General features: G+C 45.8%; 1 protein-coding gene across 2 annotated transcripts in view; it reads left to right on the top strand.

Annotated features, from left to right (window-relative positions):
- wdr27 (WD repeat domain 27) overlaps window positions 1-16,241 on the top strand; it is a 170,628-nt gene that overhangs the window by 19,269 nt on the left and 135,118 nt on the right. For both annotated transcript variants that reach the window (XR_006762576.1, XM_014180055.2), the window contains exons 12-13: window positions 5,113-5,234; window positions 7,476-7,549. Coding sequence is in view for 1 of the 2 variants with exons in the window: in XM_014180055.2 (XP_014035530.2) it covers window positions 5,113-5,234; window positions 7,476-7,549 (196 nt within the window). In the remaining variant the exon portion in view is untranslated. The remainder of the gene's footprint in view (window positions 1-5,112; window positions 5,235-7,475; window positions 7,550-16,241) is intronic.

A 16,241-nucleotide genomic window follows, 5' to 3' on the forward strand; every position in this document is an offset into this window, starting at 1 on the left:
AAATTGGCAAGTGTCTTCACTGACATTTTCAACCTGTCCCTGACCGAGTCTGTAATATCAACATGTTTCAAGCAGACTACCATAGTCCATGTGCCCAAGAACACCAAGGTAACCTGCCTAAATGACTACCGACCCGTAGCACTCACGTCTGTAGCCATGAAGTGCTTTGAAAGGCTGGTCATGGCTCACATCAACACCATTATCCCAGAAACCCTAGACCCACTCCAATTTGCATACCGCCACAACAGATCCACAGATGATCTGTTGCCCTTTCCCACCTGGACAAAAGGATCACCTATGTGAGAATACTATTTAAAAAAATATATATATACACTGCTCCAAAAAATAAAGGGAACACTTAAACAACACAATGTAACTCCAAGTCAATCACACTTCTGTGAAATCAAACTGTCCACTTAGGAAGCAACACTGATTGACAATACATTTCACATGCTGTTGTGCAAATGGAATAGACAACAGGTGGAAATTATAGGCAATTAGCAAGACAACCCCAATAAAGGAGTGGTTCGGCAGGTGGTGACCACAGACCACTTCTCAGTTCTTATGCTTCCTGGCTGATGTTTTGGTCACTTTTGAATGCTGGCGGTTCTTTCACTCTAGTGGTAGCATGAGACGGAGTCTACAACCCACACAAGTGGCTCAGGTAGTGCAGCTCATCCAGGATGGCACATCAATGCGAGCTGTGGCAAGAAGGTTTGCTGTGTCTGTCAGCGTAGTGTCCAGAGCATGGAGGCGCTACCAGGAGACAGGCCAGTACATCAGGAGACGTGGAGGAGGCCGTAGGAGGGCAACAACCCAGCAGCAGGACCGCTACCTCTGCCTTTGTGCAAGGAGGAGCAGGAGGAGCACTGCCAGAGCCCTGCAAAATGACCTCCAGCAGGCCACAAATGTGCATGTGTCTGCTCAAACGGTCAGAAACAGACTCCATGAGGGTGGTATGAGGACCCGACGTCCACAGGTGGGGGTTGTGCTTACAGCCCAACACCGTGCAGGACGTTTGGCATTTGCCAGAGAACACCAAGATTGGCAAATTCGCCACTGGCGCCCTGTGCTCTTCACAGATGAAGCAGGTTCACACTGAGCACGTGACAGACGTGACAGAGTCTGGAGACGCCATGGAGAACGTTCTGCTGCCTGCAACATCCTCCAGCATGACCGGTTTGGCGGTGGGTCAGTCATGGTGTGGGGTGGCATTTCTTTGGGGGGCCGCACAGCCCTCCATGTGCTCACCAGAGGTAGCCTGACTGCCATTAGGTACCGAGATGAGATCCTCAGACCCCTTGTGAGACCATATGCTGGTGCGGTTGGCCCTGGGTTCCTCCTAATGCAAGACAATGCTAGACCTCATGTGGCTGGAGTGTGTCAGCAGTTCCTGCAAGAGGAAGGCATTGATGCTATGGACTGGCCTGCCCGTTCCCCAGACCTGAATCCAATTGAGCACATCTGGGACATCATGTCTCGCGCCATCCACCAACGCCACGTTGCACCACAGACTGTCCAGGAGTTGGCGGATGCTTTAGTCCAGGTCTGGGAGGAGATCCCTCAGGAGACCATCCGCCAACTCATCAGGAGCATGCCCAGGCGTTGTAGGGAGGTCATACAGGCACGTGGAGGCCACACACACTACTGAGCCTCATTTTGACTTGTTTTAAGGACATTACATCAAAGTTGGATCAGCCTGTAGTGTGGTTTTCCACTTTAATTTTGAGTGTGACTCCAAATCCAGACCTCCATGGGTTGATAAATTGGATTTCCATTGATTATTTTTGTGTGATTTTGTTGTCAGCACATTCAACTATGTAAAGAAAAAAGTATTTAATAAGATTATTTCATTCATTCAGATCTAGGATGTGTTATTTTAGTGTTCCCTTAATTTTTTTGAGCAGTATATATCACCTTTATTTAACCCGGTAGGCTAGTTGAGAACAAGTTCTCGTTTACAACTGCGACCTGGCCAAGATAAAGTAAAGCAGTGCGACAGAAACAACAATACAGCGTTACACATGGAATAAACAAGCATACAGTCAATAATACAATAGAGAAAGTCTATTTACAGTGTGTGCAAATGAGGTAGGATAAGTGGTGAGGCAATAAATAGACCATAATGGCGAAATTATTACAGTATGGCATATTAAACACTGGGGTGATAGATGTGCAGAAGATGAGTGTGCAAGTCGCGATCCTGGGGTGCAAAGGAGCAAAATAAATAACAGTATGGTGATGAGATATTTGGATGGGCTATTTACAGATTGGCTATGTACAGGTGCAGTGATCTGTGAGCTGCTCTGACAGCTGGTGCTTAAAGCTAGTGAGGGAGATATGAGTCTCCAGCTTCAGTGATTTTTGCAGTTCGTTCCAGTCATTGGCAGTAGAGAACTGTAAGGAAAGGCGGCCGAAGGAGGAATTGGCTTTGGGGGTGACCAGTGAAATATACCTGCTGGAGCGCGTGCTGCGGGTGGGTGCTGCTATGGTGACCAGTGAGCTGAGATAAGGCAGGGCTTTACCTAGCAAGGACTTATAGATGACCTGGAGCCAGTGGGTTTGGCGACAGATATGAAGCGAGGGCCAGCCAACGAGAGCATACAGGTCGCAGTGGTGGGTAGTATATGGTGCTTTGGTGACAAAATGGATGGCACTGTGATAGACTGCATCCAATTTGCTGAGTGGAGTGTTGGAGGCTATTTTGTAAATGACATCGCCGAAGTCAAGGATCGGTAGGATTGTCAGTTTTACAAGGGTCTGTTTGGCAGCATGAGTGAAGGATGCTTTGTTGCGAAATAGGAAGCCGATTATAGATATATATTTTGGATTGGAGATGCTTAATGCTATTCATTGACTACAGCTCAGCGTTCAACACCATAGTGCCCTCAAAGCTCATCACTAAGCTAAGGACCCTGGGACTAAATACCTCCGTCTGCAACTGGATCCTGGACTTCCTGATGGGCCGCCCCCAGGTGGTAAGGGTAGGTAACAACACATCTGCCACTCTTCAACACAGGGGCCCCTCAGGGGTGTGTGCTCAGTCCCCTCCTGCATTCCCTGTTCACCCATGATTGCATGGCCAAGCATGACTCCAACACCATCATTAAGTTTGCAGACGACACAACAGCCTGATCACAGACAGCAATGAGACAGCCGATAGGGAGGTCAGAGACCTGGCAGTGTGTTGCCAGGATAACCACCTCTCCCTCAATGTGATCAAGACAAAGGAGATGATTGTGGACTACAGAAGAAGGAGTGCCAAGTACGCCCTCATTCTCATCGAGGCTGTAGTGGAGCAGGTTGAGAGCTTCAAGTTCCTTGGTGTCCACATCACCAATAAGCCATCATGGTCCAAACACACCAAGACAGTTGTGAAGAGGGCACGACAATGCCCATTCCCCCTCAGGAGACTGAAAAGATTTGGCATGGGTCCTCAGATCCTCAAAAAGTTCCACAGCTGCACCATCAAGAGCATCCTGACTGGTTACATCACCACCTGGTATGGCAACTGCTCGGCCTCCGATCGCAAGGCACTACAAAGGGTAGTACGTACGGCCCAGTACATCACTGGGGCCAAGCTTCCTGCCATCCAGGACCTCTATAGCAGGCGGTGTCAGAGGAAGGCCCAAAAAATTGCGAAGGGCTCCAGCCAGCCTAGTCATCGACTGTTCTCTCTGCTACCGCACAGCAAGTGATACCGGAGCGCCAAGTCTATGTCAAAAAGGCTTCTTAACAGCTTCTACCCCTAAACCATAAGACTCTTGAACAGTTAATCAAATGGCTACCCGGACTATTTGCATTGTCTCCACCCCCCCCCCATTTTTACACTGCAGCTACTCTCTGTTTATTGTCCACGCATAGTCACTTTACATACATGTACATATAACCTAAATTACCTCGACTAACCGGTGCCCCCGCACGTTGACTCTGTACCAGAACCCAATGTATATAGCCTTGCTGCTGTTATTTTATTGTTGCTCCTTAATTATTTGTTTTATCAATTTAGATTTTTTTCTTAAATCTGCATTGTTGTTTAAGGGCTTGCTTGTAAGTAAGCATTTCACTGTAATTCCTGTTGTATTTGGCGCATGTGACAAATAACATTTTATTTTTATCTGCGCATGTGCACGGGGCTCGCTTCGCGCTGTTCACAGCGTGGTCGACAGGGAACCAAAACAGCGGAGAAGTTGAGCTTCGTGCTTCAAAGCTCTTAGTTGTTGTGGAAATTGACCTACTATGCTGTATACTTTCTGCATCTACATAAAGCATTTTTCTTAACGTTAACACAGAACCCAAACCGCCTGCCGCGTGCGCCGTTGTACATTCATTTATTTTGTCCCCCCACACCAAACGCGATCACGACACGCAGGTTAAAATATCAAAACAAACTCTGAACCAATTACATTCATTTGGGGACAGGTCGAAAAGCATTAAACATTTATGGCAATTTAGCTATTTAGCTAGCTTGCTGTTGCTAGCTAATTTTTCCTGGGATATAAACATTGAGTTGTTATTTTACCTGAAATGCACAAGGTCCTCTAGTCTGAAAATTAATCCACACATAAAACGGTCAACTGAATTGTTTCTAGTCATCTCTCCTCCTAGGCTTTTTCTTCTCTTGACTTTATATTGCGATTGGCAACTTTCATAAATTAGGTGCATTACCGCCACTGATCTCGGTCGTCTTTCAGTCACCCACGTGGGTATAACCAATGAGGAGATGGCACGTGGGTACCTGCTTCTATAAACCAATGAGGAGATGGGAAAGGCAGGACTTGCAGTGCGCACTGCGTCACAAATAGAACTGACTTCTATTTTAGCCCTTGGCAACGCAGACGCTCGTTGGCGCGTGCGAGCAGTGTGGGTGCGATAATTTAATAATATGGATTTCTAAATGTATTTTGCAACGCGAGCGGTGTAGTCAGCCTGTTAACGTTAAGGATCCCAATTTCATTTAAGTGTTGAAACGTTCACACCACTAATATATAGTACTTCTCATACAGTACATTTGTCAATGACCTATGCTCCTCACAGAGTAAAAGGGTTCAGTCACAGTACAGTACTCACATAATTTCATTTTCTCTCTCTCTCTCTCTCTCCCTCCTCCAGATGATCTTTGTGGTGACCTCTCTATTTGAGGCCCTGGTGTCTGTATTGGAGGTGAGACTGCTGGGGTCAGGGTCTGTGGACAACCTCTGTCAGCACCTGGAGGGGCTCTCCGTCATGCCCAGGTGTGTGTGTGTATGTGTGTGTACTTCTGTTAACTTCTGGGGAAGACCCTGTTTGGGGTGGAGGGTATATCTGTATAGTGGACACAGGGTTCGCACTAGGTGCGTGAGGTGATTAAAGTACTTGAATTTGTCACTCTGAAATTCAAGTACTGGATACCTTGAAAATCAGAAATGTACTCAAGCTGGTACTTAAAAAGTACTTGAATTAAAATGAGAGGAGAACAGAAAGTGATCAAAAATATTACAAAAATGTATTGGTCTTGCTAATTAGTTTCCAGGCAGACTACCGAGTTTTACAGAACTGACTGATTAGTCGCCAAACGTCACATCAATAGCATCCCCCAAACAAAAAAACCCTGACTCTCGGAGAATGAGTGTACAACTGGTAAATAGTTGCTGATATTTCAGTCAGATGTCTAGCTAGCTAGGTAGCTCAAGGTCTCTAGCTATTATCCAGGTAGCTAGCTTTAACTAGCTGGCTAGAAGGATGAAGTTAGAAGCTAACTTTGAACGGAGCCTGACCTTAGCAGCTGAAGTTGACTGAAATTAAGTTAGCTATAATCCAAAGATGGGCTACTATCAGTTCTCATAACAAAATACCTTTACTTTATAGAGAGTAGTGAGACAGACAGTGGTGAGTCAGGCTGCAATGAAGGAGGCAAAGGAGATACACAGAGAGAGGAAGCATTAAAGCAAGCAGGGAGAGATGTTAGTAGTACAGTGGTTCCCAAAGTTGGGTTCCGGGACCCATGTGGGTTCCCCTAAAATTTAAGTAGTGTCTCATGAGAGAATCTTTAATATTATCAAATACATGAATAACTTGTTTCTCTTCATATGGGTATAGAATACAACATTTTAGAGTCAACTAAGTGCCTTTTAATGTCAGAATTCACTTTTGTGTCATTATGTGTTGGGATAGCCTGTGGGACCAACAATTTAGTAAAATATAAAGACAATTTAAATATAAAGACAATGTAATATTATTATAATGTGCACTGAACAAAAATATAAATGCAACATGCAACAATTTCAAAGATTTGACTGAGTTACAGTTCATATAAGGAAATCAGTCAACATCATCAGTACTGACGTACCGCTCATGTATGTAGTAAATAAGTAGTGAAACACGTATTAGTGAGTAGAACTTGTAAGGTAGTGATGAATAGTTTTTTTTTTTTTTCATGATGTTGTGCGATATACTGCCACCCGGTGGCGACTAGAAACAATGGCATAATAGGAACTATTACAAATTGATGGTCCTTGAAAATAAATATTAGTGCTTGAAAAAGTACTTGGAAGTCCTTGAATTTGACTTGCCACTGTGAACGAACCCTGTGAACATCTCTAACAAATGAGAGTCTCTGTGCATCAAAGACCGTGTAATCTGTAATGAATAAAGTGTGAAATGTAAAGAATGTCTGCGCTCATGTTGGGCCAAGACTTTACAAAGAAAAATACGTAGTTGGACACTTGCACTGATGCCATACAATTAACAACCAAAGTTTTGACAGCAAACTGTCTTCAGCTTGACCTTACAGCACTGTGAAAAATAAGATGTACATTTCACAATTATGTAACCATGGCATGTATGGATGGTTTTGCAGGGTTAAACAGAAAGTTATACAGTTGGGCCCTGTACACACATTGGTTCAAACCATGTGTATCTATGGTGGTTCAAACCCCATTCACTAAACTGGTTGCTGCTTGAGGTGTGTTGGCACCATTAGCTCAGTGTAATTGGACATGTTGACTCATAAAATAGTAGCAGGATAGAGAAACAGCACTGAGGCTCGTTCTCCCTCTCACGCAGATGCATGCCAGGGCACCCGACTGGCACATATTGTGTGAGTACATGGGTAGGTGTACTTTACTTTACAGGGTCTCTCCATTGCCATCGTGTGTGTGTGTTCCTCTCATGCAGACGCATGCCAGGGCACCCGACTGGCACCACCCAGCCTGTGTGTGTGTTCCGGTACTTTACTTTACAGCTGACTGTGTGCCCCCCTACCCTCAACATTCATCCCCTCCTGCTCTCTGCTATTACCATGTTAAAGACCTAGTCTGAACCTTTTATACTGTGTAGTTTTGTGATGATTCAACAGTATCATACTGCTGAGAAAGTGGGTGGCGGGGGTTATTCATCCATAACCATCCATTGGAAAATGCAACACACACACACAGCTTTTTTATATCCAGTAGCTAAGGAACAATTTTTGTTTTTTTCCCTCTGCCTCCTTTTAGTGCCCCTCTGATTCCTGAATCTCCTCTCAACGCTGAGTTGAAAAAGAAGGGTCCTAAACCTCCCACAAAAACAGGTCAGCAGCAAGTATCAACCCTCCCGGCTTAACACACACACACACACACACACACACACACACACACACACACACACACACACACACACACACACACACACACACACACACACACACACACACACTGGGCTTGCCCCTTCACACATAAACACACTAATGCACACAACCACATGTTATAGCCCACACAGTGTTACCCAAGAACCACTGTTGAATGAATTTGAGTTTGTGGGTCAGTTGGTAAGAGTGTAGTGCTAGCAACAGCAGGGTTTGTGGGTTTGGTTTCCATTGGGGTCACATATACTAAAATACATGTGTAAAATATGCACTCACTTGGATAAAAGTGTCTACTAAATGGCATATAACAGTATTACTGTAGGCATATATATTATTAAAAGGATTTATCGGTCCGTTGTATGGTTTTCTTTTTTGATTGGCATGTGTCCACTGCTTAGTTTGGCTACAGGTCACCTCCCTTAAACTATATCATGTTCCATAGTGGGATTCTACATCTATTATTACTAAATATACTGTAACTTCTTCTCCTGGCTAATTGCAGCCGCATAGACTAGAGCTACTGATCATCATTATCTGAAAATATAGAGGGCAGGATGGAATTATTACATTATCTACCTCTACATAACAGATGGGATGGTCAAACTTCTGGACAGACGTTTTCTACCTCTGCATAACAGTGGATACCCATGAAGCATACATTATTAGATTCCTCTCAGTTCCTGTGTATTGCACATACACAGTTTGCCTGACGACTCACCCTGAATTTAATTCCACTGCTCTATTGGTTGCTCCACAGAAGAAACGTTAGTGGACGTGGTGTTTGGCAGGTGCAATGTGGATGGGTAGTCAGGCTAATACAGAATTGTACAAAAAGGAATATATGTTGTGTGTTGACTGAAATTATTCTACCAGTGATGTAGATGCATTATTTTAGAAAAACTTTCCTCTCAGTTCCTCAGATTGCACACACAGAGTTGACTTCATTGATACCATTATCACTTATTATAGATGCGCTTTTAACTTTGTACGACTCAGTTGGTAGACCATGGCACTTCCACTTCCAGGGTTGTGGGTTCGATTCCCAGGGTCACCCTGTAAGGTTCTGCTTTTCTTTTCTTAGTCAACGTTGTGTTTATTTTCTTTGTGGTCTGGAACACAGCCCTGTCTTACATTTTTGATACCGCCCTGACTGCGTTCAACAACTTGAAACGCCTCTTCACCTCAGCTCCTGTCCTTCGCCAACCTGATTCAACCCTTCCTTTCACCCTGGAGGTGGATGCCTCCGAAGTAGGAGTAGGAGCCATACCCTCTCAGCGGGTGGGAACACCTCCCAAATCACATCCCTGTGCCTTCTTCTCCAGGAAGTTATCCCCCGCTGAGAGGAATTACGATGTGGGGAACAGAGAACTCCTCACCATCAAGCTGGCCTACGGTTTTCCTCCAACACATTGGTGTGGCTGGCTTCCGGGTTGGATGTGGATGGCTCTCAACCTTCGCCTCTCCCGAGTCCGTACGGGAGTTGCAGCGATGAGACAAGCCTGTAACAACTACCTATTGGATACCACCAAATTGGGGAGAAAAAATGGGTAAAAAAATTACATCCCTGGAAAGAAAAACGTAAAAGCTGATGCTCTCTCCCGACAGTTTGACCTTCCGACCAGTAACTCAGACCCTACACCCATTCTTCCTTCCTCTTGCATTATGGGACCGGTACAGTAGGAGGTTCACTCTGACATACAAGAAGCCCTAACCTCAGACCCGGCTACTCCTGAGACACCAGCTGGGAAGAGTTACGTACCAGCAGCTGTTAGACCCCAACTGATGCAATGGTGTCACACGTCCTTGGGGTCAGGACATCCGGGCATTACACAAACCACCAAACTTCTAGCCCGGAAGTTCTGGTGGTTCTCAATGGCATCCGACGTAAGGGATTACATACGCCTGTCCAGTCTGCGCCCAAAACAAAAGCCCTCGCCATCTCCCTTCCGGGAAGCTTCAACCTTTGCCAATCCCTCACAGACCTTTGTCCCACATAGCTGTAGACTTCATCACAGACCTTCCTGAATCCTCTGGTAACACCACCATCCTTGTCATAGTAGACTGTTTTTCAAAAATGTGTCGTCTGGTTCCTCCACCTCATCTACCTAACGCCATGGAATTGGCGGAGTGTATGTTCCAGCCGGTGTTCCGTCTGTATGGGATTCCGGAGTACATCGTCTCTGGCCGCTGGCCCCAGTTTGTCTCCCGGGTGTGGCAAGCCTTCTGTGACCGACTGGGGGTCGCCCTCAGCCTCTCCTCCAGGTACCACCCCCAGGCCAACAGGCAGACGGAACGCCTGAACCAAGAAATAGGGAAGTACCTCCACCAACAATGTTCTGCCTCTCCACACGACAGTGTGTGTGGCTCTCTACCAGAGACATCCGGCTCCCCCTCTCCTGCAAAAAGTTCTGTCCTCGCTTCATTGGTCCCTTCAAGATAACCCATTGCATCAACCCTGTCATGTACCGCCTCCTGTTACCCCGTCAGTATAAAATCTCCTCGTCCTTCCATGTGTCTCTGTTAAAACCAGTCACCTACAGTCCTCTTCATCCTCCAGTCTCAACGCGCAGTGCACCCCCAATGTTGGACGTCGGCGGGGAACCTGCCTACGCCATAAGGGCCATTCGTGATTCCAAACGCCTGAGAGGTCGCATCCATTACCTAGTGGACTGGGAAGGTTATGGGCCTGAAGACCGGTCCTGGGCCCCCGACCAAAACATCCTTGACCCAGAGATGATTCAGGCATTTCACCATTACCGTCCAGATCGTCCCGCTCCCCGACCTCAGGGTCGACCCCCAAACAGACCCACTGGACATCAGCCTTGACGCAGAACGTCGCGTCAGTCCACGACCTCGTCGAACCAGCCTGCCGGACCTCGCTCCCGAGGTAGGCGTCCACCTCTGCTCCCCCGCCCGCCCGCTCCACCCTCCGGTGCCGTTGGGTCGTCAGGAGCCTGCCTGGTGGTGGTGTAAGGTTCTGCTTTTCTTTTCTTAGTCAACCTTGTGTTCTTTTTCTTTGTGTTCTTGAACGTAGCCCTGTTTCTTTGCGTTCTGGAACGTAGCCTTGTTCTTTGTGTTCTGGAACATAGCCCTGTTTTTTTTGTGTTCTGGAACATAGCCCTGTCTTTCATTTTTGTTCATTGATTTTACCTGTGTTCGTTTCTCACCTGGTCTCATCAGCTCCCTATTTAGTTCAGTCCTTTCTGTTTGTATGGTTGTGAGGTATTGTTTGTTTTTGACTGCCTACCTGTGTTTGACCATTGCCTTAATAAACATCTGCCGCGCTCTGCGCGTGAATCTACACCTTTTTCTCCCTGAGTATTCATTACACACCCATATGTAACGAGTGCGCTGACAGTCGAGAAGCAAGTTCAGGGAGTGAGTGTTTTAATAATTTCATAAAACAATAAACACATAACACAAACAACGCACCGACATGAAAACAGAGCCAATAACACCTGAGGAAAGAACCAAGGGGAGTGACAGATATAGGGACGATAATCAAGGAGGTGATGGAGTCCAGGTGAGTGTCATGAGGTGAAGGTGCGTGGGACGATGGTGACAGGTGTGCGGGATAATCAGCAGCCTGATGACCTAGAGGCCGGAGAGGGAGTATACGTGACAAAAAATGTACGCATTTGTCTGTAAGTTGCTTTGAATAAAAGTGTCTGCTAAATGGCATTTGATATTATTATATTAAAAGCTTATCGTACTGTAGATGGATAGGTACTAGACTCTCTAGACCTGATGTGTCAAATTCATTCCACGGAGGGCAGAGTCTCTGCAGTTTATCGCCCCTCCTTTGTACTTGATTGATGAATTATGGTCACTAATTAGTATAGCTCTCCCTTCACCTGGTTGTCTAGGTCTTAACTGAAAGGAAAAACCAAAACCTGCAGACACTAGGTCCTCCATGGAATGACTTTGACACCCCTGACACCCATGCTCTAAACAGACGGGGGTTACCTCCCACAATGTAATCAATAGGTGGTGAGGTCATGTCTGGTTCAGTAGATAAAGTGAGGCCGTGCCTTGTTCAGTAGGACTTGTTCAGTAGATATAGTGAGGCCATGTCTTGTTCAGTAGATACAGTGAGGCCATGTCTTGTTCAGTAGATACAGTGAGGTCATGTCTTGTTCAGTAGATACAGTGAGGTCATGTCTTGTTCAGTAGATACAGTGAGGCTGTGTCTTGTTCAGTAGATACAGTGAGGCCGTGTCTTGTTCAGTAGATACAGTGAGGCCGTGTCTTGTTCAGTAGATACAGTGAGGCCGTGTCTTGTTCAGTAAATACAGTGAGGCCGTGTCTTGTTCAGTAGATACAGTGAGGCTGTGTCTTGTTCAGTAGATAAAGTGAGGCCATGTCTTGTTCAGTAGGACTTGTTCAGTAGATAAAGTGAGGCCTTGTCTTGTTCAGTAGGTCTTGTTCAGTAGATAAAGTGAGGCCGTGTCTTGTTCAGTAGATAAAGTGACAGATCTGTGGGGTATAATTAGACCCTGGAAGCTCTGACTCTACTCTGTTGGAGACTGTAGCACAGACTGTGATTTACACACTGCCATTACAGACATTTAGTTCTACACACACACACACACACAGAGAGAGACTGTGATTTACACACTGCCATTACACACAGTTAGTGCTAACAGAAATTTACTGTTAAAGAACATGGCTCCCCAGAGTGTGTGTGTGTGTGTGGCTCGGCCTACACCGTGCTCAACTCTAGTAGAAAACTTTCCTAGGATTCCCGTAATTCATGGCCATTTGCTGTTTTGATTATACACATACTATATATACCATGGAGAATACAAACACAAGGAGTTTGCGGTGAATACACGCAGGCAGACATGCAGGCAGGCACGCATGCTCGCATGAAGGCAGGCAGGCACGCAGGCAGGCAGGCACTTCGGTAGACAGGCACGCAGGCAGGCAGGCACGTAGGCTATGATGCTGCCATTTTCCTCTGGATTCCCCGTCTAATGGGGAAGACATGTAGAACACTGTTTCACGCCACACACACACACACACACACACGTACCGTTACGGTTAATGGGGAGGACGTGTGGAACACTGTTTCACTCCATCTTTGGCGTGTCAGTGAGAACCCTCCACATGTTCGGCCCAGACGGGATTAAAAACAACTAAAAATATATTTTCCTGTTCTCCAAAGAGAGAGAGAGAGAGAGAGTTTATCAAAATAGATGGACAACATGACTGCACCTTCTTGATTTAAATGATCCTTAAGTTGTTTTGCAAAACGAGGCCACAAATCAATGACTTTCCCTGACACGTATGTTATTGTTATAGAATAGTTACAAATGTTTTGAGGATTCTTTGAAACCACTATACAGTTTCTAATTTGTATCCTGTCCTGTGTGACAACATCTTCCACTCATGGTTCCTCTCCTGCCAATGAGGTCAGAGGAGGTGTTTGTTGTTGTGGCAAGATTTATTCTCCACTGCCTTCCTATAGATTCCATACAGTACTTTGCGGGTAGGCTGTAGCTTATGGAGTAATGTTGCACCAGGACCTGGGCTCACTGCTTAGGGACACAGTCCAAGGGGACACTGTTCAGAGTTACCACACTGAGAGATATGGAAGAGTAGACCGGAGAGAGGAAAGTGATAGAGGGGGACATACATGGGAGAAAGGAGAGGAGAGAGGAAAAAGAGCGAGGGGTTATGAGAGTGAATGAGTGGTGCTGAGGCCTCTCTCCAGGCCCTTCCTGGTGTGTGTGTGTGTAGACAGGAGGAAGTGTACCAATGTGCTGTCTGTCTGACTGGGGCATCAGTAGACAGGCAGGACAGCAGCAGAGGAATGTGTTATTCTGCCCCTCAGCTGGCGAGCTGTGTACTGTCGTCGGTTTCAGTCAGTCAATCAGTCCGTGTACTGTGTTGCAGTCAGAGAGACCAAAGGACGAATGGACAGACGGGCAGACACACATAAAGAAGGACAGACAGACCAATGTACATACAGAAAGGCAGGTAGACTGCCTGAAGGCAGGCAGACAGATAGATGGGCAGACAGACAGACACATGGACGGATGGGAAGACTGACAGACAGAAAGGCAGACAGGCAGGCAGGCAGCTATTCAGGCAGACAGACATTCAGACAGGTAGGCGGGCATTCAGGCAGACGGGCAGGCAGGCACTTGTCTTTCACGTTCAGCTTGTGTTCTTTATACTAGGAGAGAACCGTAAAACAGGCACAACGTCAGTACAGTAGAGGGACAAAGTGGAGTCAATTCAATAACTCAGACATGAGACCTATGTGGCAGAGACTCCAAACAATCACAGATTATAATAAAGGGAAAGCCAGCCACGTTGCGGACAGTGACGCCTTGCTCCTGGACAAGCTAAACACCTTCTTCGCTCACCTTGAGGAAAACACAGCCCCGCTAACGCGGGCCACTGCCGCTCACGGGGACTGTGAGCTCTCGTTCTCCGTGGTTGATGTGAGTAGGACATTTAAGCGTTTTAACCCTCCCAAGGCTGCCGGTCCAGATGGCATCCCTAGCCGCGTCCTCAGAGCATGCGCAGACCAGATGTCTGGAGTGTTTACGGACATATTCAATCCCTCCCTGTCCCAGTCTGTTGCCCCGCTTGCTTCAAGATGTCTACCATTGTTCCTGTACCCAAGAAAGTAAAGGTAACTGAACTTAAAGACTGTCGCCGCATAGCACTCACTTCTGTAGTCATGAAGTGCTTTGAGACGCTAGTTTTCATATCACCTCCACCCTACCTGACACCCTAGACCCACTACAATTTGAATACCGCTTCAACAGATCCATGGCAATGTGCCATAGCACTGCACATTGCCCTCCCCCATCTGGACAAGAGGAATATCTACAGTTGAAGTCGGAAGTTCATATACACTTAGGTTGGAGTCATTAAAATTCATTTTTCAACCACTCCACAAATTTCTTGTTAACAAACTATAGGTTTGGCAAGTGTGTTAGGACATCTACTTTGTGCATGACACAAGTAATTTTTCCAACAATTGTTTACAGATGGATTATTTCACTTATAATCAACTGTATCACAATTCCAGTGGGTCAGAAGTTTACATACACTTACTTGACTGTGCCTTTAAACAGCTTGGAAAATTCCAGAAAATTATGTCATGGCTTTAGAAGCTTCTGATAGGCTAATTGACATAATTTGAGTCAATTAGAGGTGTACCTGTGGATGGATTTCAAGACCTACCTTCAAACTCAGTACCTCTTTGCTTGACATGATGGGAAAATCAAAAGAAATCAGCCAAGACCTCAGAAAATAAATTGTAGACCTCCACAAGTCTGGTTCATCCTTGGGAGCAATTTCCAAACGCCTGAAGGTACCACGTTCATCTGTACAAACAATAGTACGCAAATATAAACACCATGGGACCACGCAGCCGTCATACCGCTCAGGAAGGAGACGCGCTCTGTCTCCTAGAGATTAATGTACTTTGGTGCGAAAAGTGCAAATCAATCTTAGAACAACAGCAAAGGACCTTGTGAAGATGCTGGAGGAAACGGGTACAAAAGTATCTATATCCACAGTAAAACGAGTCCTATATGGACATAACCTGAAAGGCCGCTCAGCAAGGAAGAAGCCACTGCTCCAAAAACGCCATAAAAACGCCTGCATATGGCGACAAAGATTGTATTTTTTTTTTAGAAATGTCCTCTGGTCTGATGAAGCAAAAATATAACTGTTTGGCCATAATGACCATCATTATGTTTGGAGGAAAAAGGGGGAGGCTTGCAAGCCAAAGAACAACATCCCAACCGTGAAGTACGGGGGTGGCAGCATCATGTTGTGGGGGTGCTTTTCTGCAGGAGGGACTGGTGCACTTCACAAAATAGACAGCATCATGAGGATGGAAAATTAGGTGGATATATTGAAGCAACATCTCAAGACATCAGTCAGGAAGTTAAAGCTTGGTCGCAAATGGGTCTTCCAAATGGACAATGACCCCAAGCATACTTCCAAAGTTGTTGCAAAATGACTTAAGGACAACAAAGTCAAGGTATTGGAGTGGCCGTCACAACACCCGGACCTCAATCCCATAGAACATTTGTGAGCAGAACTGAAAAAGCGTGTGCAAGCAAGGAGGCCTACAAACCTGACTCGGTTACACCAACTCTGTCAGGAGGAATGGGCCAAAATTCATCCAATTTATAGTGGGAAGCTTGTGGAAGGCTACCCGAAACGTTGGACCCAAGTTAAACAATTTAAATGCAATGCTACCGAATACTAATTGAGTGTATGTAAACTTCTGACCCACTGGGAATGTGATGAAAGAAATTAAAGCTGAAATAAATCGCTCTCTCTACTATTATTCTTACTTTTTCACGTTATTAAAATAAAGTGGTGTTCCTAACTGACCTTAAACAGGGAATTTTTACTCTGATTAATTGTCAGGAATTGTGAAAAACTGAATTTATATGTATTTGGCTAAGGTGTATGTAAACTTCCGACTTCAACTGTATGTAAGAATGCTGTTCATCAACTACAGATCAGACTTCAACACCATAGTGCCCTCCAAGCTCATCACTAAGCTCGGTGCCCAGGGTCTGAACCCCGCCCTGTGCAACTTGGTCCTAGATTTCTGACGGGCCGACCCCAGGTGGCGAAGGTAGGTAACGACACCTCC

The sequence above is a fragment of the Salmo salar genome, chromosome ssa28 (assembly GCF_905237065.1).
Source record: "Salmo salar chromosome ssa28, Ssal_v3.1, whole genome shotgun sequence".
NCBI lineage: Eukaryota > Metazoa > Chordata > Actinopteri > Salmoniformes > Salmonidae > Salmo > Salmo salar.